This window comes from Desarmillaria tabescens (assembly GCF_030435595.1).
Source record: "Desarmillaria tabescens strain CCBAS 213 chromosome Unknown EV420scaffold_3, whole genome shotgun sequence".
Classification (NCBI taxonomy): Eukaryota; Fungi; Basidiomycota; class Agaricomycetes; order Agaricales; family Physalacriaceae; genus Desarmillaria; species Desarmillaria tabescens.
In genome coordinates, this window is record NW_026848302.1 from 347,976 (window position 1) to 371,253 (window position 23,278).

Sequence of the window (23,278 nt, forward strand, 5' to 3'; positions counted from 1 at the left end):
GCCATGGCTGGTTTGCAGGGTCCAACCATAGTGGTTTCTGCTGATATTAATTATATATTGAGCTTAGAGGACCTCTGGAATGGAATTTAGCTGCATAAATATCATCATCTGACCTTTAGCGTCCCTAACGAACAATTAGTTGCAGAGGGAGGACCTGCGAAGATGTGAGATGAGGGTCGACAAGATAGAGCAAGCACTCATATAGTGATCACTAGTGGTAATCATCATCCATTCGTCTAATGACTTTATACTGATTTAAATTCGTTTGGGCAGTTGGACGGGATCGTCTTCATGTACCATTGCCCAACTCATATGCAAGGTTTTCAGGCTCATTTCGCACTGGTCCTAGGATTCTGATCTAAGATTTTCTCGTAAATAAGACCTGGGGAGGGTAGATACTGGGTGTCAGGGAGGGTCTGACCAGGATTTGCCAGGCACGTTGTTCAGTTGGCTGCTGAGATCGGGTCACTAACTTCATTGGTAGGTGCGGTTGGCCTGTCTTTGGAGATTTTCATTGGATGACTACAAATGAGAGTGTAGATACTACAAGCAGGACAGATAGAATACATGACAGGGGTTATGAGTACGGTAGATAGTCATCGCTCCTGCAGAACTCCAGGCCCTCTCTACGGCCTCACCATCAGTGTCTCCATGAGGGTACAGGTAACTACCATGGTATCCGTGTTTGTGCGTATGTGTAAAGTGGTGCATCTTGATTCGGAAGTTGGTGTCAAGAGTACTAAGGAGTGAGTGCTCAAACGGGAGGTACTGCGGTCTGTATTCAGCATCAGGGGCATGAATGATGCTGTGTCACTGGCAGGTACTCACATTTTGTACAATTGCGTAGAGGGGCAATGCCACCGGACCATAGCAAGGGCGGCGGCTCTAAAAAGACATTAGTATATTGACCATATGGCACGTGGTAATTCACAACTTACAAGTCATTTTCATCAACGTCGACAATGCATGCCATGGCGAATGATTGTGCTTGAGAGTCAATGGGAGTTTTCCCATGGTTTATATCCTTATTTGATTCTTATACGGTAGTTTCTGAACTTCTGAGCTGCAACTGTACAGTTTCAATCCAAGCCACCAGATACTTCGGCCATAACTTCGGCTGCGCTGCTAATACCTCGGACTGAATGTGTGCCATGGAAGCATTTCATTTAGTTCATATTGTAAGCTGCAGAGGTATTTTTTTCGGTGCGACTGGTATTCCGCAACACTGCAGCAGTTTTTTAAAGGTATAATCACAGTATATATTTTGGGTGGCTAGCTAAATCTAACTACGATACTAGAGATATTTTTTTTTGGCACAGTTTTATATCAGAATATCACAACAAATGAGTCAATAACAGCATGAAAGGAAAGCAGGTGGGAACATGAGATGAGAGCTAAGATAAGTCCAAGAAAAAAAGTGGCGACCTCAAAGAACACAGACTTTGCCCTGGCTGAGTGCCGTCTGGAATGCCTCCTCGGCCTCTGCACACGTCTTATACTTGCAATGGCATGCATGTGCAATGCCAGACACCAAGGGCTGAATGACTTCCCTGTGACGCCTGTCAGTTAGATTCAAACAGCAAAGAGACTGACATACCAATTGGAGAATATACCAACCTCACGGCCTGCAGTAACAACGTACCACGCTTCACTGGACTGCCCAACAGCGGGATTGAATGCACACCATAGTGCGAACAATGGAAGCCAGAGTGGACTTGTGCTGGTGGCTGTTGGGTAGGAGGGACACAAGAGGACTGACGACGATCTGCCTGGCTGCATAGACAGCAGGGAGGAGGGTTCTAGTGAACGGATGCAACACCACACCGGGCAGTGTTGGAGGAAGCACCAGAGGTTACTAGTAGGAATGAGAATTAGTATCACTCTGCACTGACAGGCGTAATTGGGAGACTTACCCAGGAGCTTGGGCAGGGGAGGGACTGGCGACGGCGGAACCAGCGACGGCTCCCTGAGTCGACTCAGCAATGGGAGCAGGAGCTGGTTCACCCTCCGGCTCTCCAGGAGCAGAGGTGGACGTGCTGGCATTGTTGGCTGAAGAAAAGTCAGTCAAGGTGGTAATGCGGGTGAAAAAAAGACTGACCATTCAAATTGAGCGCATTAAGCGCCTCTAAAAGCGCCGCCAGGGCCTGAGGAGTAAGGTTAAGCTGCGATTGCTGGGTCATTTTCAGGGTCGAGTGATGGTATCAATCAAGGGATGAAAAGCTCCCATAAGATGATTACCGCCTTTTAAATAGCCTCCACAGCAATTTGCTAGTATTTGTAGCGAAATTAAGATTCAAATGAATGAGCATAGTCCTGGCTTCTCAGCTGGTGCATCGGCAGCGGAGAACCCACTGGTCAACTGTACAGTTGCTGTGGCTTTTCCCCCTACACGGAGGTAAAGCATCACTGTTCTTATGGTAATTTCAAAGACGGTAATTATGCTATTGGTTATTTTAAAAGCTTCCGCTGATGTTCTTTTTTAGATGGCAACATTAGGCTCACCTCCATCACCGCCACCACCAGGTCCCACTGCATCGCCGCCACCAGTCCCTGTAGAGCAGAAGAAACCTGGGCCAAAACCTTGGGCAACACCCGAGCAGTGGACATTTCTAGAGGGGGGAGTGCCTGAATATCATACCGCCCAGTCAGCCAAAGGGAAGAATGCGGCAATTGCTAGTTTCATAAAAGACTTTATGCCCAGATTTTGGCTTGAGTTTCCGCTGGAGGGTGCCAGATCTAAGGATGGTGATATCAAGGTTAGTCGAATTACCTTGCTTACTGTGACTGGCTTGATGGACTTGGAGCTAGCGCATGAGAGAATGGTTTCAAAACCACAGGTCTGCCAAAAAGGTCGAGAATGCTGCTCGCATTGCTGGCATCTTTGTGAAGCCCAGGACTCGTGCGTTAAAGGCGGAAGAGGTGTATTCATGCAATTACTATGTTGATCGCATCAAACCGCTGGTGGATCAGAGGAAAGTTGGTATTAGCAGTCGAGGCGAGGTACTTAAATTGATTAAAGATACGACCAAAGAGGTGTTTGAGGTGGAGAGCGAGGTGGTTCAGAACCAGGTGTTGGAATGGACAAAGGAGCAGGTTCCGTTGTCAGTCATGGAGGATGGTCCCATCACTCCGGAAATGTTTGCTGCATATGTTTGACGTCCTACCACCCACATATTTTGTCTAAATAAGAATTATAGTGCAATTGCTGCAGTTCCCGATCAAATAAAGACTTTTATGGCGGCACTCTCTAAAGTGACAGGGTGCGCAATGATGATGATATTTGGAGGACCCGACCCTTGGGAAAATGGCAAGATCTCAACATATGGGTATGTCTGTGGCTTACACAACTAGTTCTTGCAAGCGTTGCTGATGTAGAATTCAGTTTTCATGCAGGAGAAGATGAGCATGGAAGAACCTTTGGCCAGGTCTTTCCTAAGTTCAAGGAGACATATCTAACGCCATTTACAAGGTTCCTTCAGCAGGTGTATCGTACGTGATTACATAAATGAGCCTGGCATTAATTGACGCTGTCATGACAGCCACGGATGTCCATTTGGCCTGAGCTCTTCGAACATGATGGCGACTTGGTGGGTCCATCTCAGTCAGTCAAGGATGCTGTAGATGTTGAGATGGATGTTGGGGAGACTGGGCAGCAAAAGCTAGATGAAGAGAAGATCATGGAGAATGCAGAACCAGATGACAACATCGACAAAGAGAGCCATGATACCGGTAATAATGTTGACGTCAGTGTCCCAGCTGGCAAAGAACTCGGTGCTTCCGATTCACTGCTTTCACCATTGCCATTGTCACCTGTACCATCTGCTGAAGTTGAGGCCCAGCCTCCTTCACAAGTTACGATGCCCAATCCTCACATCAATGGAGACGACTCTCACCAAGCCAGTGAGGAGGAGAAAATCAAAGAAGAAAACCGTGCTTGCTCTGCAGAACCGCTAGATGAAGTTCCCTCAGACAAACAGCCATCAGAGACAAGGACATCGGAATCTGCCACCGCTGCTTCTATTTGGACTGAACTCGAAGAACCCCAGCCAACTGGCACGAAAACTCATAAGCGCCAAGGCACCCAGGTTGAGGATGGTCTTACAGCGACATGGGCCAAAAGGGTTCGTTCAGGCCTGGCGCCAAAGGAAATTCTTATGCTTGCTGAGTGTGCAGAGCTTGAGGGAGGGACAATAGCTGTACCCAAGGTTCCTAAACGTAGAGTCAGGAAGACGTAGCTAGTTGAATGTAATGTAGCGTTGTGTAATAGATGAAGTTGGTCTTGAAAATCTGAATGTGATTCCCTCAGACTTATTAAGCAGTTAGAAGTTCAGCGTAACGGTAGCTACTCATGATGACTGAAGAGCAGTGTTGCCAAGTTCAAAGTCTTTGGATTGGGGCGAGCGAGAGTGAATGCTGATTCGAGGCGACTGCCAAGGCAGAAGCAAAGTTGGGCAGGACTTTTTTAAGAAATGTTTTCACAACGAAGACATGAGAATGGAAGACATTTCACAATGAAGACATGAGAATGAGAATACGAACCAGGGAATGTGGATGGGGATCAGGGAAAACCTCCAAAAACATATCAAGGCTAGGGAGAGGAGGGCATGACATGCGAAGGATCTAAAAATAGTGCTCACACCTGGAGTGTAGCATGAGATTCGCAGTAGGGGATGACATGACAGGCGAGGAAGCCCATAAATAGTGCTAACGCTCGACGGTAGTGATGGATTCTATATTTACCAGGTAAGGAACAGGCTTCAGGAGAAAAACAGACTAAAAATACCTGATCTAGGGATAACATCTAAAATTATCAGACCGAAAATCGGGTACGGATCGTGGACAAACATTAACGGTATAATCTATTCCATCAAATGATTCATGCAGACTATTTTTGGTCTGCATAGCGAGTGCCACGAGAGCCCAAGCGCGCCCAACCCTGATGCTGGCCTCACTGCTGGTCTCAATTAATTAGATGTTGACTACAATGGGAGGGCTTGATACATTAAGGCATGCTCTGCTGCCGCAGTCCTTTAATTGATTGTAAAGGGATTAATGCCTGGTTCGCCATGGGCAATAAGGTGTGCGATAACGACAGTGAGGTTGTTTTCAGCATAGAGTGTGCTGATGACCGAGTCCCATGCCTCAGGGAACGAGTCTAGGAGTGTGGTCTTGAAGCTTTTGTCGTCAATACCTGCGCCTGCATCGTTGGCCTCCTTCTGTAGCTTTCGCATCCTTTCAATATATCCACCGTCTCCGCTGACCTTTTCTCCATCTTGGTACTTCATTGCCTTCAGTGTCTTCTCCCTGCGGTTACAGATTAAGTCTGAATATGCACCGTATTGGGTCTTGAGTACATTCCAAGCCATGTGCGATGGTTTGTGGGGATCAATTCCGATGCCAAATACATCCTTGACATTCCGAATAATCGACACGAGTGCAACACTTTCACGTTGGGCATATTCGAATAAGTTCAGGGAAAGACTGTTGATAGGAGTGGATGGTAACGATGTGAGTGTAGTTCCAGGAATTACGACTTTATTTTCCCAGTAGTTGATGAGGCCACTGGGTATTTCCTTCAGTCATCATGACCATTTCAAAGGCTGCCCAATTCTCGCCATTAAATTTCTCGTCGTCCTCCAGTTTAATTGGGAGGACATGCTGTGAGGAGGTAGTCGTCATGATAGGGGTTGGACAATGTTCGATTTGCACTGGTCTGTGCGATTTAATGAGTCATTCAGTAAGTACGTGTGTGTTATTGACCAGGAGGGATGAGCACGGGAGCCCATAACCTGTTAGGAATATAACAGCTCAGTCAGTCACACGTAATGGTAGTGAATGGCTGTATTAAATACGCTACCTGTTAGGAATATAACAGCTACATCAATGTAGCATAAGAAAGAGGCAAGTAAAGATAATAAGAACAATATACACACCTCAGTCAGTCACACGTAATGGTAGTGAACGGCTGAGGTGTGTCGAGGGGCAATTGGTAAATATAAGTGGCCAGAGAAAGGAGGTAAAAATATATATAGTAAGTAAGTTGAAGAAAGAAATACCGAGAACGGGCTAGGGTGAATCCTCAACAGCTTTGCATTGCTAAGATGTTCATGGAATATCTCCAATCTTATCTCCACACACTCCAGGTGATGCTGCATGGACCTGATGGTTTGATCTGCGGAACGATAGTCTGAATACTTCGTGTGGATGCTGTTTATCAGTTTGATAACTTTGATGGTAGTGGAAAAGATGTCCATCTGAAGATTAGGCGGTCGACGTAGAAATTGAAAGAGAAGGGAAGCCGGTGATGAGCCTCAAGGCTCTGTACGCTCAGAATTCATGGTTTTTAAGCATTATAATAAACGCCTTGTCCACTTAGCGGACTTTCACTAAGTCAACGATTGCAATCATGGCAATACCCACTTTTACCACCAACTATCCATCCCAACTCGTATTCCGCATCAATATGCGCCACTTCATTATTGCCACCAGGCACTTGATTGCAGATCTCACAGAATTAGGACCATCATTGACTGCTCAGCACAGCCATTGCTGACATCAGCATCAAGCATCACTTAATAGAATGCTGCCGCCAAAGTACCTATTCCATGGCAAAAGACTTAATATCATGACCTTTCCACCAGCTTTACTAAGGCTGTTACAATGCCAAGACAATGCCGCACGCATCTACTTCAGTGTACTACCTTCAGTGTACTTTGCCGCAGCAACACAGCAGCCCAAGAATCCGTATGTCGGCAGAATTCTTTCTGATCACTAAGTCTATACGTGGTAAAACCATGTGGGTGCTGTTACTTTAGAACTCTGGGAGCATGCGTTTTGTATCATTTCTTACCAATCAATGTACTAAGGACTTACTAAGGACTCGTTTCAAGTATTCTAATTTTATTCCGGACTTGTAGTATAAAAGCTAGTGTAGTAGTAGTTGCTAGACACAAGTTACTGGACACTAGCCATCATCCACGTTATCGACCACTGTTATCGCTTGTACTCGCTAGGAGATAGACAATAACAACATAGTCACTCCAAGTTATACTCTCTGTCATGGCTTTTCTTCTAATGGTATTGGTGTACACTCATATTGCGCCAATACACGGAATTTGGTATCCACAACTCGCTTTTATCTTTTAATCCACCAGCATTGTTTCACTTTCACCAGCCAGCATCGTTTTCATCAGTTTTCACCTTCTACATCGCCATCGTTTTACCCAGTTCAGTTCAGGATCGTTACGTCCCCGTGTGGACTCAGATTAGTATTGTTATTGCTGCCAGCAGCATCTGTCACGGAATTTCGGTCAACAGCTTCAGTATAGGATCATCAGTCACGGTATTTGGTATCTTGCCATCAGTTTCAGTATAGGATTGTCTCCATGTAGACTCAGGCTTAGTATCAGTTTTGTTTTGCCATCGTTAACCTCAGTATAGTTTCAGTTTCAGTCCAGCCCAGTCTCAGCCATCGTTTTGCCGTCACTAGTTCCCCCTCATATCATCGCCAGCCAGTCTTATCTTCGTTTTACCGCCAGTTTCTCATTTCTCAACTACAGTTTTCGTCTCTTGCCACCACAGTATTTGTTATCTTGCCAACGGTATTTCTCTTTGACGGCATTTTCGCTAATTCTGTCAACATCGCCCACGGCTTTTACTAGTTAAATTGCCGTCACTTCGTTCACGGTTTGCTGGTATTCCCAGTTATACCAGATTCTGTTCCTTCTCGTCTATCGAGACCCTTCCCGGCTTACAGCCAACGTTTTCTAGTACTCGATCGTTAAGGGTACTACTTCGCTGACTGAAAAGTCGCAGTGTATACTTGTGTTCTTGAGGAATTCATCGCACGGAGGTGCACCAAAACACTCGCACAACAACAAAGCCTTTATTGCCGCTACACGCCATTTGCCGTGAACTCCTCTAGAGTTTTGGTTTTTGCCATTGCCATGGAAGTTTAGGCTCATCACTGGATTGTTTTTCAGTAGATTATGGAAGACGTAGACAATGCTACCTGCTGACAACCATCATAGAGCACAGCGCTTACAGGTGGGAGTCACAAATCACGAGAGACCGGAACTGTGCTGAGGCTAACCTGGTGTTGACTAAGACAATGACTTGAAGTCATTACACAGTATCTGCCGCGACACCTATAGTCAAATGCAATACATGTAGCGCACCACCCAATGTCAAGTGCAATCCTTGTTCAGGGCACTCTGAACGGCACTTACAATGGCAAGTTGAAAAGGAGCACAAGGATTGCAGCGAACAGTGCCGAATCAAGCACCTACAAGTTACTCCGGCGGTGGACGTAAACCTAGTATTTGTGGATTCAGGAAAAATAGCGCCATGTCAAAAGTGCCCATCTAAAGGAGATCACAACGAGGTGATGAGTGTTATGGTCAGCACTGGGAAGACTTCGGATGTACCTACTTTTGCTCTTCTTCTCAATGATTCGAGTTTTCTCAAGAACTCGAAGAAGTAGTGGTATGTGTTATGGTGAAACAAGCCTCAGTGACTGTACGACCAAAGGGTTCCCTTTAGGGCTTCGCACCGTACCGTATACAGTATACAGCCATATAGCCACGGTACAGTGACAGGCGACGGGTGGTCCATAACTGTACCGTCAAGGCTCTTAGAACTGGGTTGACGGTATGGTACGGGTATATAGACGGCCGTGCCGGTCGTCAATATGGCCGTTGAATAATACATAACTGATATTTGAGGCTTTGGAGCAGCTTCAGGTCCTGCCATGGGCACGTCATCATCTGCATCGTGATAAAATTTGATTTTCAAGTTTCCGTTGGCATTGAGGGCACACTGATCTGTCATGATGCTCAGAATGTGGTCGTAAGTCTGCGAAAAAAAGGGCCATTATATACTCTTTCGTGAACTCCTCTGGCTTAAAATTCAGCAGTATTTGACAGGTGCACAGGCTAGTGGGGGGCAAATTATTGCGCAATATGTGTGGGTAGTCAAACTCAAAGGATGAAACAGTAGTAGAATAGAGGCAGCAGAAGCAGGAAATAGAAAGTATTCTATGCTGGTAAGGATTAGAGCTTGAGTAGAGCGAGTGAAAGAAGATCGGGTGGTAGCACTGAAGAGCTTGTGGTGCCAGCACATTGTGGTACGATGTTAAGTGTATGGCAAACACATGTACAGCATGATCTAATGACAGTTATTTTTAGATACATACATGGCCATTGATTACCATATGACAGCCATGTTTATACGGTTGCTAACGGGATACGGGATGTCCGTATACCATCCGTTTCTGGGTGAGTTATTTCACCAGATGGAACGGGTATGGTACCTGTATGACAGCACCCATATAACCATACTATACGGTGATGGTGCGAAGCCCTAGTTCCCTTATTGGATCTAGATTGAGTGACCTGGAGAGTGACGAGGTGCATATCACATCACGTGAAACCACGCTAATGTGATACACATCCAAAGCTGTCGTGTACATACCGATGAATCATGGTCAAAGGATAGCGGCCATCAATAACTTCATTGACATTGGCAAGTAGTGCCATTTTTCTTGCATGTCTATTGCCTCCCACACATTTGTTCAGGTGACAACTGTTCCTGAAATCAACGAGACGAATTGTGTTGTGTGGTCAAGTGGTGGTTCAGAGCATTGTTGTGATAAATTTGTACCGTCATCATTTCACCGTCAATCTCACTCTGAGTCATCCCGGGATCCTGAATATCTTCCATGTTATACAACTGGCTTTAGTTGTCCGCTACCCAGGATACCACCTCGCAAACTCGATAACTTGACACTTCAATTGAATCTACAATTAATCTCACCTTTTTTTTGCGTTATCTACGGTATTCAGAAATTCCTAGGTGTGAGTATTGCTGTACACCTGTGAGTCGGCATTCACTAGGACCTCTTGAATCTTAACTGATCCTTTTTAGATCGGTGTCCTCTGTGAAAATTAACAGGGAGGAGTCCAAGTAGTACGGACTGAAACCAGTTACCATGGTACCACACAAGTACCAGAACATTAAATCATTATCCTCTATTGGAGACCGGGGTGCCTCTCGTCCCGTTATAGTAGCAGGAAGGCATTTTGCTGCTTCGGTCATATCAGTACTCTCTTTTTGATTAGGAAGAAAATGGCAGACAAACTCCTGTTCTCTAAGATTCTACGATCACGTATATCATTTTATAAAGGGAACAGGCCAGACGTCACTTCGAACATATCATATTATTATCTCAAACTCTGCAGCCGTTATATTTCATATTTATTGACTCCTGGTCGTACTTAACACCGGCAGATATCTTCAATTCGGAAGATGTCAAGGCATATCACACCCATTTCTGCCATGTTTTACTTGAATCAAGTACCATATCACGGTACTTGAAATGCACAAAGATATCTTACACTTGATATCTATGGACGATCAATTATACGTCAATGTTGTCGCATGTATCATTTGTATCTCCGCACGTGACCGTTAAATTGCCTTGTCAGCGTGAAGCGCGTGGCCTGAGAGTAACATAAATATCGCTTTTTCTCGGAAACATGTCAGTAGTAATCAATTCTATGGTTGAAATTACGAATATTATCGGTTTAGACTGAGAACGCGTGGGTTATTTGAATAAAACCAAGAAACAATGCTTCAACCATGGAACGTTGGCCGCGTTGTTTGTCGTGTTAGATGAGGATAATCTCTCTTTAATCGCCTGCTCTCTTCTACTCTCCTGCCTGATAGTTATAAGCATAGTGCATGGATAGGGTAACCTGAGACGGAACAAACCTTGAAGCCGTCCATTATCTGCCTCAAAAGACACAAAACATCCTCAAAGAGCCTTTCCCTGAGCCTTACTGGATCCTTCGGTTGCCTACTCAACAAGAGGCACATCATTGCCGCATTGGCGTACTTCGAACCCATCTTATTACCCAATCGACGGGCGCACTCTTTCAGGCGCTCATATTCTGTCTCTCCACGCTTCGGCTCTCCCAACACCGTGCGTGCGGTTGAAAGTATTGCTCCCAATGTCTGGCCAAACCCGATCTCGACGAGCACGGCCCCGAGATGATACAAATCATATCTAACGTCACCCTGTTCCGCAAAGTCGTTTGGCGCTGGGAGCTTTGGAAAGCCTGGATCTTGAAGATGTACAGGTTTGAAACCTATAAGGTACGCAGAACTGATTTGAGCGTCTGTTATAGCACCCTTCTCTCCTCCTTTAGTCGACAGGAGCACGTTATCGCTGCAAATGGCTTGGTGTACCCAACCCACTGCGTGCAGCTCCAGCACCGCCATGGTGACCTCTGCTGCGATACGAAAGCGGTCTTCGAGCGCCATCCGGATGCCATTACACAGGGCGTTCGCAAGCGTTGGAACGGGCGCCTTCTTGTCGGGCTTCGGGCTCATGGGCGGGAGCTGGTAGATGAGAAAATACATTCTACCATCGTACTGCTTTGCAAAGCCAATGCAAGGCAGGAGGTGCTCTGGTATAAAAGGAAAATCCGGCCCATAGAAGATCGCCGCCATCCTTTCGATGGCGTTTCTCGTTGCGGAGTCTTCAACATGGCAGTGGGCCTCCGCGTACACCAGGTCTGTGTTGTTTAGGGTGGCAAACGCGCGGTTCTTGATGGCAGGTCCAACCCTTCTGAGGGCAGAGTTGGGGATGAGGGGGGGCTGTGCTTTCTCTGCGCGATTATGAATTCGTCTCGCTAGTGCCAACGCGCTCGTCAAGGAGTGATCGTACATCTTCAACGAGTGACCGTCCATCGTCAATGAATGATGGTACGTCCCCAACAATTGTTGGTACAGAAGGTCAACGGTTGTGATCTTCAGTAATACACCATAAGCGCGGATCGTCAATCCCGCTTCTTGCACCCACATCCTGATCTCGAAGACTAAATCCTTGATCCGCCTTTTCCTCGGCTCAATCCACTTCAGCCTGCCCATGACGATATTCGGTGAAAGCTGGACCCCCAACTCGAACAATAAATCCTCGACATTCTGCAAGGATTGAAGGAGAGCACTTTGGGCGCGAGGTGAGAGAGTTGACTCTGCTCTCCTGAGATATTCGTGGAAGATATCGAGTCGAGTTTGGACACACTCTAGGCAGCTTTCTGTCAACTGTATGGTTTCAGATACAGCACGGTAATTTGAACATCTTGCGTGGATGTCGCCAATCAACTTGGCAACCCTGTTGGCCGTGCTGAGACTGTCCATGCAAAACGTCGACGTTCAGCGATTGCCATTCTTTCAACGAAAACCAGCTCACCTATTGCCGGGTTGCTTGGGATCCATGAGAGAAGAGGAAGACAAGGCGCTTGAAGGTGGGAACCGCAGATCACGGGAGACTGGGACCTCGCTGATAGAGTGCCAAGGACAATCTGGTGTCGAGGAAGAGCCTGATTCGATGTCTTTACACTGTGTCTGTCGCGATGTCTATGACCAAGGGAAATATTCAGATGGCGTACCACACACTGTAAAACAGAAGCTGTCTGCAGAAAAGTCTCTGTAACACTTATAACTGCAGGAGGAGAAGCGCAAACATTGTACCAGGCGGCGCCTAATCAAGCGCCTACGAATTCTTCCGGAAGCGTACGGATGCTTAGCGCTTGTGGGTTCGGAAGAAGTGACGCCATCTCAAAAGCGCTCATCTCAAGGAGACTGCCATGCGGGGATGAGTGCGATGGTCAGTAGGGAGACTTTGCACGTACTTGCCTTTGCTCTTCTCTCAAAGATTCGCGCCCTCTCGAGAAGCAGTGGCGTATGTCATCGTTCAAAGTGGTATGGTAATTGTCGGTGGAGGGCTGCGGCATTATATTATACTGAACCAGATAATCACAGCTGCAACTTAAATTCGTATCCGACGGACTGGTTGATCAGGGCTAAATCGAGTTTTGGAGTAACGATGGCGCTGGCGTGATATACATCAGGCTACATGCCATACCATTGGACCTACATTGCCTATGTTGATATGAAACGTCGCCAAAAGATTACAGCAGACGAACCTCATTGCTGTATTCTTTGGCGCAGAAACGCATCCTCATGGCCAAACTCTAGGAACGTGTTGTATGCTTCCCATATTGTTCTGACTTGATAAGACGTAAAGAGTAGTGGTCATGCAGGATGTAGAATGCCGTATCAGAGGGCCGGAGACGTTGTACCCGGAATGAGCCTGTACGCTAGAAAATTAGACCTTGGCTAATTAAAGCTAGGACCCCCCGCGACCCGAAAAGGCTCGGAGCTTTACAAACAAATCCATACTCTCTATGCTCAACTGAGGGGAGAAAGACATTGCTTCGTGGGCAAGCGCTGGCTTAGGATCTCCGTCCAAATGAGATCAGCGGGTCTGCGCAGCGCTGGCCTGAGACAAGACCTGTAGTGATCGACGCCATATGCTCGAGATTACTCGTCGTGCGAGGACTATGGTTCAAAAGCAACGAACGATAAGGTCTTATTTGGACAAAAGTGTAAGAATTGCACGACAAGACCTGTAACACAATGGAACAGGCAAAATAGACACAAACTCCAGCTAATAACGCAACAAGAGCCTTAAAGTTTATCAGGACATTTGATCACAGTTGAAGCAATTCAAACTAATATACCTTGGGCTGTCTTTGAAAACGGAAACAGAGAACATAGCGTGACTGGCTGACATTTGAGTAACGAGGCGACTCCCTGAACTTTATGAAAAGGATTGAATTGACAACTCGAGCAAAAACAGCACCAACACACCTTAATGCCCCGGAGAATTCATTCTACTCGATTTGCATCTGACCCATGCTCACGATATGAGGGACGTAAGGACAGAATTAAGCCGTAGGATCTCATAAAAGAAGCCCTTTCCAAGTCCAGGAGACACATCAATCCTATAGCTAGAAGCGGCACACCTTTAAGGGACATTGATATACAGCATATATGCGTCAGTCCTCGTTAGGTCCAGACATAGCTAGCGTTCTCCACGGTTGATTTGTTGTCATCGAGATCATTGTAGCGAATCAAGATCTCAGACAGCCCGAGTGCTGTCCGGGGCTATGCAGAGGTATCGATATACAGCTCAGCGGAAGTGATGATGACGGCAACAACGGAAGAAGTGAAGGTTGTTGTGGTATCTTTGTACCGTTCCCTTCGCTTGTTCCAGTATGCTTTAGCCGTCTGCGACCCAAAGTACCTTTGCTACAAGCTTAGTAGCTTCGTCCCAGTTGAAATCCTCATCTAATCGATGTTCTTGCTGTGTTATCTGCACTCTCAGCTGTATTTTGCTGTACTGTTCGTTGCGAGTCGAAGTTCAACGAGATCTACCTGATCTTTTCGTGCTCATCTTTCGTAGGCTTTTCTTTATTATTCATTGAACCCAATCATGCCCCCCGCCATCGTGATACGAAGTCGCCTACGCTCCGCTCAGTCCTCAGGTCTTCGGGGTTTCCGAAGTTCGATTCCAAACGTCGTCATCTCGTCCTTCGCCCTCGAGGCCATCCATTTCTATGTCCAAGACAACTCGAGACGGTCCGATTGCTCCTGTATTCCTACCACCTTATTCATCACAATGTACATATAAACATTAAATTTATTGCCACGCGTCAGTTATGTGGTGGTTGCACGTGAGAGACGTAAATAACGGTAAACTACCGTATCAAAGCAAATGCCCTTGAGGAGGGTCAGGTCAAAATCTTAACTTATTCCCTTAAAGGTTTCGCGTTGGGGGGGGGGGGGCGCTGACCTCAGGAAAAGATTCTGTGTTTCTGATTTATACTGCCCCAGTGAGGCTCGAACTCACGACCTTCCGATGTCAATATAACAGTCGGACGCTGTAACCAACTCAGCCATGGGGCACACAGGCAACTTGCCAAGGTAGTCCAATAGAGCACTGCGTAGACTGCTACCTTGTATATACTTTTCTCATATGTAGTAGTACTCTAAACAATCAATCCGATTTAACCTTATCCGACGGTTTCCACCTCCCCAGCAAATGATTTGCCCTAACAATCAACAAATCCCTCAACATCTGCAAAGACGCTGTCACAACATTTAGTTTGCTCCCTGGGACCTCGTGCCAGTCAATAGGCACTTCCGCGACAGGTATACGGAGCTGCTTGGCAAGTAGGAGGAGCTCGACGTCGAATATCCACGTAGGCAGATGCTGGTGAGGAAATATCTGCTGTGCCGCAGAGCGCGAGAATAGCTTGAACCCGCATTGAGTATCACGGATGTGTCCGACGCCTACGATTCGTAAAATGGTGTGTAATCCGTACATGAGGATGTTCCGTAGTAGCGAACGCTGAGTAAAATCCTAAGTCACGGCGAAGGGAAGGGGTAGATGTTTACGTACCTTTACGACCGCGTCAGTTCTGACGAGATGTGCCCGACTCCCGACGACGACTCCAGCACCGCAGTTTGGCGCAATATCGTCCATGGCGCGCCAGAGAAGCTCCAAGTCATTGAACCGACTCGCTCCGTCCGCATCGACCATCAAGAGCCTCTCCCCACTCGCATAGAGCATCCCATGACGCACCGCACCGCCCTTACCCAGGTTCTTCTCCAGGGTCACTACACGGATATCACACTTCGGGTACTTCCCCGCGAGACTGAGAGACGCGGCAGAGGTGTCGTCAGAGGAGCCATCGTCAACGATGAGCACCTCAAATGAGTGCGTCGTTTTGCTGAGGTGGTCGATAGCGGAGGCGAGCATGATGGGGAGGCGTTCGGTCTCATTGTAGGCGGGGATGACGACGCTGAGGTCGACAGTGCTGGGGTCGGAGAGACGTGGTAGGGGCTGGGCATCGGTGCGGTGCTTGTGTGAGCGGTATTTCTTTTCGGAGTCGTGTGTGACTATTGGGTCGGGAGACCATGCGATGAGTGCGAGGTATAACTAATAACACGGTTAGCTCAGGAGTTTGAAACATAATAACGAGGAATCAGAAAGGGTTATTATATACCCTGACCCAGATGTTTTCGTCCTCGCCACGGCGTACAAAGACCCGTGACTCGAAGAACAAGGATGAAACGGGTTTTCATCTCGCTGAGAGATATTGCAGAGCAGGAACACGTACAACTATCACCACCCCAAAGACTGCTGCGATGCCAGCATAGACGATAGTGGAAGTTTCCATAGCGAATGCGGTTACGTTTTCTTGTCTACGAGATACTCATTCGACCCCAGACAATTCCTGATTGAAGAGAACGAGAATAATGATAGGACGATGTTGAAGGGAAGGAGGCACGCTGGTGCGAAGACATGGTGATCGAGCGTGAGAATCTGGCGACTACGCAGTCGACGTGGAGCTTTACAGTTGCCTTATGTGGAATTCTACAATATTTACGAAAATAAATGTTAATGAATACTTCTGCCTGCGAGAGACAAGGTTGATGAACGTCTGAACAGTCGAAGGTAGAATGATTGGTTTATAATAAGATGGTCATATTCACTAGAGATAAAATCAATGACTGAGATAGCCAGTAAATCAATACATGGGCATCTCCACATGATACAGCTATCCTTCAGGTCCGACTAGAATCCTTGGAGACGCATCATATTCGCCTCGGTGTGTCGGCTGCGCCGCAGCGGCCGCGTCAGATGTCAGTGAGAATATCCTTCAGCGGGGTTATGCTCGGAACAGAGTCGCAGAGAGAGCTCTAAGGAGGCGACAACCTTGAGAAATTTGGGCAGATATCCCTTGTCGCAGATGTATCTGATGATAATGTCAGAACCCCAACGAAAAGATGAACAGAAATCGACGATGATTATCGAGAGGAGCAAATCGAGTTCTTGATATCAACAAAGAGACACATGGACTTGAAGTGAAGACGACATGATTGCTGGTTCATCACAATGAAAGACAGACGTCTCCTAATGACTTGCAGTGTTCGCGTTAACCCTAGAGACAGCCCCATGACCAAGACTCAGTGGTTGCAGTTTTCCCCAGCCGAGTCTTACATGAAAGCGCCGTTACACATTATAACGCAACTTACGAACTGCGAAGACGGGCATTATGCGATATATAACGTTCTCCGACCTCCAGACGAAGGGGAAGAAAACTGCGAGACGAGCCGCGGTCATTGGGCGGGAAACGTGTTGAATGTGTACATCACAAAAGGCCTCTTATCTGCCATACCGCAGCACCACCAGTACGATGGGAACCAGTTCGCTTCGGCTAAGCGAGAATAAGGTCCCAGCACCAAATTTATGTACGCGACCATCAGAGACTACGGTCACGCGCAGGCTTTCGAGCTGTATCGCAAGCAATTTCCAGCAGTGGTAGTATGTAGAGCAGCGATGACGGCGGGAGGAAACTTAGGTCGAGTCCCGATAACGGCGATCTCCGAACAGGGGAGACATTTAGTGCTGTGTCTCTCTATTAGTGCACCCACCACCACTGTTTCTTTCTCTTTATCCCGCTTTCTCCTCTTTAGATAATGTCCTGGCAAGGTCTCTACTCGTTTACCTTTCCGTACAAGGAAAGATACTGATGATGACGCCCGGCAGCATACGTCGATACGAATCTCGTTGGTAGTGGCAGGATCCAGAAAGCAGCTATCATCGGCCAACAAGGAGGCATCTGGGCTGCGTCGCCGGGTTACAACGTGAATACCCTCTCGCGATCCATGCCTTGATCGTGTGCTCATCATCGTCGTTCTCTGTAGCTCTCGACGGAGGAGCAGAACGCTATCATCAAGGGTTACACGAATCTTACGAGCGTCCAAGCATCAGGTATCCGTGTCGCTGGGCAAAAGTTCTTTACCCTCCAGGCGAATGAGCGTAGTATATATGGGAAGAAGGCGGTATGTGGACTTTTGGTTGTAGCGATGGGCTGGGATGCTGATTAATTGTCTTGGATAGGCGGATGGCATCGTGATTGTCAAGACAAAGCAGGCGATCCTTGTTGCTGAGTACGTCGCGCCCATTCAGGCGCCGGAGGCTACGCCCATTGTAGAAGGGCTTGCGGATTACTTGATCAGCGTGGGGTACTAGGCTCGAGCTCGCTACGCAGAAGAAGTTTCGGAATGTATTAATCTAACGCCTTGAAAAGACAGTTTTATATGTATATGAACCCTTGAACATTTCTGCAAGGATTAAATAAATGGAAGAGTGGTGAGTCTACTGAACGCCGGATCTACAGAATTTCTGATTTTTATATCAGTGCGTAAAACCTCCGAACGACACCGACGTGTGATCAATTGCTGTTGCCGTACGACCGCACTCGGTTGAGGGCGACAAGGTGGTCGATGAATTCGAGTCTCGGTCCTGATACCCGCCCTATTCGAGATGAAACTGACTGAAACGTCGATTGCGGTCATGATTCTACAGCACCACGGACACCATGGGTGTCCTCCAAGAGGCTACCTTTTCGTCAACAGAGGGGAGCACCTGAAAGAAAATCCCTGGCGCCCAGGGTAGAAGCGACGCCACAACCAAGTGTTAGGCCACCGAAGCAACCCCATTTCGCGACCGATATGAAAAATGAAAAATTACCAGTCAGGTATAAGTGAACCGGCTCGACTATCGGTTGATACTGCGGATCATATTGGTGCTCTCCACAGCTGCTTTTACTACCTTTCCGCTGCGTTCTGCTGCTTCCATACTCTGTAAAATACAGCAAATACAGCACCAGTATGTAGAACCCCCGGCCCGGAGGAAAAACAGTTGATGAAAGTGAAACCAGGGATCACGTGCGGACATATGACAACCATTCTGGCCAGAAGGGAAATCGAATTTGGCTTGTCAACTCATCATCAATTCACCGCCAACGAACCGACCAGCCCAGTCAAACTGGATTCCACATTCTTTTCTTTTCACGCCCTTTCTTTTCTATATATAAAATTCTAAATGCTTGGACTTGTTCAAGACCACCGTATGCTTCGCGTACGACAAGCCAGTGGAAGCCAGGGAGGGGGGCAGAGCACGGATAGTGGTAGTGGGACGTCTGCTACAGCGTCGCAGGGTACCTCACCATCGGCGACGGCGACGAGCTCAGGTGCGTATTCGGTGCTGTTCATTGAGCCACGGAGCTTGACCGTAGATTGATCAGGGACTTCAGAGACTACGACCTCTGCGTCGCCCACCAGCGAGACCTCGACTAGCCAGACACCGTCCGTGACTACGTCGCCGACCTCTACTTCGTCGTCTTCATCGACATCAGCTACGTCGGCCACCTCTGCGGAGACGACAGCAACAACTGCTACCACAGCAAGCAACACCTCCACTTCGGCCTCGCCCTCTACCACCACTACTTCGGCTACTTCGAGCTCTACATCTATCACCAACACCTCAGCTTCGACTTCTGCCACGAGCGCCGCCACGACAACCAGCGTACGTTGCTCATCATAACCGTTCCTGATTTTTTCTCATACCGGCATCTATAGGCCACCTCGTCGGATACCCATGTGGACACCACAGCAGCAGCAGACGAGTCGTCTACGGGAAGCTATACGACTTTCACTTATACTCAGACGAGCTCGTACCGTACCGTGACCCGCGTTGGCACGTCGCAGCTCCCAGGCTCGACCGTCAGTGCCGGAGCTTCAGGGTCAAGTTCGAGCTCGCTCAATACCAAGGCCCTCGCTGGAGGGATAGCAGGTGGTCTCATCGCTGTAGCTATTCTAGGATTCGGTATTGCGTTTGTCCTGGTGAGTGCTTGTTTTCTTTTAGGTTGGCCTCAAGTGGCGTGTCCGACCGTTTTTACTCGACCGAGGTTTCCCCTTCTCAGCTCAGGGCCGAGTAAAGAGGCCGGTTTGGCTGACCGTGTGATATGGGTGCCTTTTTTCAGGAACTATTTGATTTTTAGTTCCACTCTCCTGTCCTGGGAGGCGGAGCGGCGCAATAGGGCATTTTTTCGGCCTTCTTTGCTGGATGGTATCGTACAGCTCGTTAGCCGAGCTTGTCGCGATAGATGGATGTTTCAGCCCTTTTTGATAACTTGTTTTATATCACTTTGTTGGGACCTTCGGGTGCCCGAAGTGCTTTCATTCAAACCAGTTACTGACTCTTTCATACAGCGCCGCAGAAGGAACCGTCGTCGCGCCGATGAATTCGAAGCCTCACAATTCCGCCGCTCTGCCATAGTGCTGGACGAAGATACTCTCGATCCCCACCGACCTGCTGCTACTCCACCGCAGATGTACGAGCGTGGACACTCTGTCGCACCGTCTATTACGAGCACCACCAGTCCCGGAATGGCGGGACAAGGAGCGTATTACGCTGCGCAAAGTGATGCCGAACAGTACGAGCCATACACTGCCCATCCTTACGCTGCCACCCCGTATGCCACTACCACTGCACCTCCCGTCACTCAAGGCCCGCCTCAGCCGACACACGTCCTCCAGCCCCGGCCACAGTACACCTTTGGCCAGGTTCCTACTCCCGCGCAAAATGTCATGTCAGATGACGGACATGAGAATATGGAAGGTGCCTACAGCTCGGAACCCACCCCACAGGCTCCGTACAACCAGGAAGCATACGGTAACTACCATGCTTACTCACCGGATAACGCGGGATATGGAAATACTGCTGGCGCGCACGCGAGGACCAGAACGAATGACGATGATGCCTATGGCGGGATTTGAGATTAGAGGGCCTTGTTGTATTTTCTGTGTGCTATCCCTCGACCTCGCTCGCTCTAAACAAACAATTTCCTCTATTTATACCTTTAAGCTTCTTCCGGACTCGCCTACATTTTTTTGTTATTTTTATTTTAGAAAACCCCCGATTCCTGTGGCGAGTCCCTGTGCCTTGACGCCCTTCTCCCCCTTCCTTTGAGTCCGTCCTTCCCCCCCCCCCCCCCCCTTCTCACTTCGTATATCGCTTACTGTATACCAATTGCGAGCGATACCTGTCAGGTACAAGGTTTATTAACCCATTCCCCCCACCTTTTCGTGTACACCACACTTTTTGTGTTATGGTATTCTTGTGTGTGTTCGTATATAGCTTATTACTATCAATCGTATGGGATACATTTGTATTATCTATCGGATGCTTGATACAATGCTGTGCGATGGGTAGTGAGTGTTGGGTCCGAGACTAGCTGGTTGACGGTGGCTACAGATGGCAGATGTCCCGCTGTAAGACGATGTTGATGCATCGAGCCTGCGATGAGAGGAGAGCTGAAATCGTTTCATCGGCAACAGTCAGATGGTGTGGAAGAGAAGCCCATATCCGCCAGGTTAGAGAATGATCATCGCGTGGACAATACTGAGTATAGCACCGGCGACAAGATGTATCTCGCCTATGGCTCCAAACACAGATGATAATTGGGCTTTGCCTTCGATCAGACCATGACTAGTACGGTTATTGCCATCAGAGCCAGGGCGATGCTCGCTTCCAGTCTAGGTCGCCTCCGCGGACTAGGATATGATAGTCACGGTACATCATGATGGATCAAGGGCATCAAGCAGACCGTCGTTGCGTCGGTTCCGCAAGTTAAACGACATATGAGTGAGAACCGAGACTAGAACATAGTCACATAATCGGGCAACAAGGAGCTTACATGAGGCTTGTACGAAGTGTTATCAACTGGTTCGTATGCGGGGCCCTCCTTCACGCCCTTCCTCCGAATATCAGATAGGACGTCCATGCGTAGCTTGAGCTTCCCGAGGTTTCTGGACTACAGACCTTTAGGTCGGACTCGAAACCCAAGGATAAAGCGACGTACCTGGATGTCACACCGCTTCTGCCTAGTCCTGAACGCTTGGATCTTGTCGATGCCGGCAGGTACGCAATCTAGGAGCAACGCTAAAACTAGAGAAAGTTTGAGCGTTCTACGTCCGTCTGCGCAGCGTTCCCAATCTCGAAATCGGCACATAGAAGGGTCGGTGCTGACTGAGCGTCATCGTACATGCGGCTTAAAAGACGTTGAAGCAGCGCCTGCAAAGTCGTCGCAAAGAGATGACCGGGTTTCTTGTGCGATCTTAACCGAAGACTTGGCAGTGGTTCGTTCGCTTGCCATTCTGCCATATCACATACCCAGAACAGTGCCATCGGGATAAGAGGGCCCTCAGAGGTGAGAAGATCGTGCGTAGTGCGGTCCCATGAGGACCGATTCAACCGTAATTTGTCTGAACGGGTCGGGTCATCGAGTTCTACGGGTTGTCGTAGATAGATATTCAACTCGACATCTGTGCTCCGGCATTGGAGAATGGAGAGAAGACCAGAACAGTGATGGGCTTGGTTGGTAGGAGACAAAAGGCAGTCCCGAGAGGATATTAGCAATGATATGACCTGTTTGGGGTGGTGTATGAATGCAGAATCTTGTCTTCTATAAAATGCGCCATGAGGAAGAAGCATGAAGAATGTTTTGAGGGAATTGACTTACATACAAGGGGTTAACGTCCTCTACGAGTCCGAGAAATGTCCTTCTCCAGGCCTGCCTTATGCGACATGTGTCTGAAGGCCCAAGAAAACAATGAGTGGTGGATGTCGCCGGCCAGCAAACGATCCATGAAGGAGGTTACGTATAAGAAGGTTTATAGCTCAAATGAACGGGGTTAAAGGAAGCGAGGCAAGAGACGGAGGGACGAAACTGGAAAATGGGTGCCAGAAAAGACGAAGTTATAACCCAGAGGCTTAGCGACGGTTAAAAAAGAGGTGGAGACGAAGAAGAACCAAGCGAAGGCCCAAGATTCAGAGTCGTACGTGAAAGGAAGACATCTGCGGCTCGTCGTCGATGCTTCAGCTTTCCGTTCCGGTCTTGATGAACGCAAGTCCACAGCGCTTGATAATGTTATGGATGACCTTCGACCTTGATACCTCTTGTAAGGACCGAGATGGGCAAAACTTGGTCAGAACCTTTCAAGGCTGGGAGGAAAATAAAACACCCACCAAAGGAATTCATTCCTTCATGGACTCCCTATCCAACAAATTGGTGGCCGGTAACGACAACGTGGGAGTAGATCAGAAGGCAACTCCGGTAAGCGGTCGAAGGGAAGGCATGACCGATAACGCGTGTTCGTCGTGTTCTTCTGCAGCCACAACCATCGACAACGACTCCTTCAACAATGAATCCTCAGATAAACACTGTGTCTCTTGCCTCTGAACCGTGGCATGGATACGACCTCAGCAACAGCCCTCTCCAACACCCGACGTTGAGCCTTGATGGCTTCGACGAGAATATCAACGATGATGAAGACCCGAGCCAGACCTTTGTCATTTCCTCTCCACCTATTCCCTCCGGTGGCACCAGCAGCTTCGGAAGCGGCAGATCCTCCTCTCGCACTCGAAGGATCGGCACCAAGGAAATTCGCAACGATTCTGTAGCCAGTGAGTGTATGCATGGACTCTTTAACTCGAGTGACCTGATGAGGCTGT

General features: G+C 48.0%; 7 protein-coding genes and 1 non-coding gene across 8 annotated transcripts; 3 read left to right on the forward strand and 5 right to left on the reverse strand.

Moving 5' to 3' along the window:
* Nucleotides 1-1,426: 1,426 nt before the first annotated feature.
* EV420DRAFT_1635851 (uncharacterized protein) lies at nt 1,427-2,180 on the reverse strand (the record flags this gene model as incomplete). Its single annotated transcript, XM_060476501.1, has 4 exons — nt 1,427-1,550; nt 1,598-1,855; nt 1,914-2,049; nt 2,099-2,180. 4 exons carry the CDS (start codon nt 2,178-2,180, stop codon nt 1,427-1,429), a joined length of 600 nt encoding a protein of 199 aa, XP_060337402.1.
* Nucleotides 2,181-2,414: 234 nt separating this feature from the next.
* EV420DRAFT_1635852 (uncharacterized protein) lies at nt 2,415-4,235 on the forward strand (the record flags this gene model as incomplete). The annotated part of the gene is made up of 6 exons (XM_060476502.1): nt 2,415-2,432; nt 2,484-2,756; nt 2,809-3,137; nt 3,198-3,326; nt 3,383-3,482; nt 3,540-4,235. The coding sequence occupies 6 exons, from the start codon at nt 2,415-2,417 to the stop codon at nt 4,233-4,235; spliced, it is 1,545 nt and encodes a 514-aa protein (XP_060337403.1).
* A 3,685-nt stretch (nt 4,236-7,920) lies between these two features.
* On the reverse strand, nt 7,921-9,092 carry EV420DRAFT_1698732 (uncharacterized protein; the record flags this gene model as incomplete). Its single annotated transcript, XM_060479458.1, has 4 exons — nt 8,557-9,092; nt 8,229-8,284; nt 8,045-8,092; nt 7,921-7,966 (listed from the first exon to the last, which is right to left on the reverse strand). Exons 1-4 carry the CDS (start codon nt 8,827-8,829, stop codon nt 7,921-7,923), a joined length of 423 nt encoding a protein of 140 aa, XP_060337404.1. The 5' UTR covers nt 8,830-9,092.
* A 1,400-nt stretch (nt 9,093-10,492) lies between these two features.
* On the reverse strand, nt 10,493-12,413 carry EV420DRAFT_649787 (uncharacterized protein). The gene is made up of 3 exons (XM_060482925.1): nt 12,254-12,413; nt 10,771-12,193; nt 10,493-10,718 (listed from the first exon to the last, which is right to left on the reverse strand). Exons 1-3 carry the CDS (start codon nt 12,277-12,279, stop codon nt 10,707-10,709), a joined length of 1,461 nt encoding a protein of 486 aa, XP_060337405.1. The 5' UTR covers nt 12,280-12,413; the 3' UTR covers nt 10,493-10,706.
* Nucleotides 12,414-14,733: 2,320 nt separating this feature from the next.
* EV420DRAFT_t52 lies at nt 14,734-14,814 on the reverse strand. The gene has a single exon. It is a non-coding gene; the product is annotated as a tRNA-Asn (tRNA).
* On the reverse strand, nt 14,810-16,271 carry EV420DRAFT_1505473 (glycosyltransferase family 2 protein). Its single transcript, XM_060471286.1, has 3 exons — nt 16,032-16,271; nt 15,311-15,850; nt 14,810-15,259 (listed from the first exon to the last, which is right to left on the reverse strand). The coding sequence occupies exons 1-3, from the start codon at nt 16,089-16,091 to the stop codon at nt 14,906-14,908; spliced, it is 954 nt and encodes a 317-aa protein (XP_060337406.1). The 5' UTR covers nt 16,092-16,271; the 3' UTR covers nt 14,810-14,905.
* Nucleotides 16,272-17,282: 1,011 nt separating this feature from the next.
* On the forward strand, nt 17,283-18,039 carry EV420DRAFT_1505476 (profilin). The gene is made up of 4 exons (XM_060471287.1): nt 17,283-17,407; nt 17,465-17,562; nt 17,623-17,760; nt 17,819-18,039. Exons 1-4 carry the CDS (start codon nt 17,395-17,397, stop codon nt 17,948-17,950), a joined length of 381 nt encoding a protein of 126 aa, XP_060337407.1. The 5' UTR covers nt 17,283-17,394; the 3' UTR covers nt 17,951-18,039.
* A 584-nt stretch (nt 18,040-18,623) lies between these two features.
* Nucleotides 18,624-20,725, forward strand: EV420DRAFT_1505482 (uncharacterized protein). Its single transcript, XM_060471288.1, has 4 exons — nt 18,624-18,953; nt 19,008-19,288; nt 19,342-19,605; nt 19,975-20,725. Exons 1-4 carry the CDS (start codon nt 18,806-18,808, stop codon nt 20,539-20,541), a joined length of 1,260 nt encoding a protein of 419 aa, XP_060337408.1. The 5' UTR covers nt 18,624-18,805; the 3' UTR covers nt 20,542-20,725.
* Nucleotides 20,726-23,278: the final 2,553 nt, after the last annotated feature.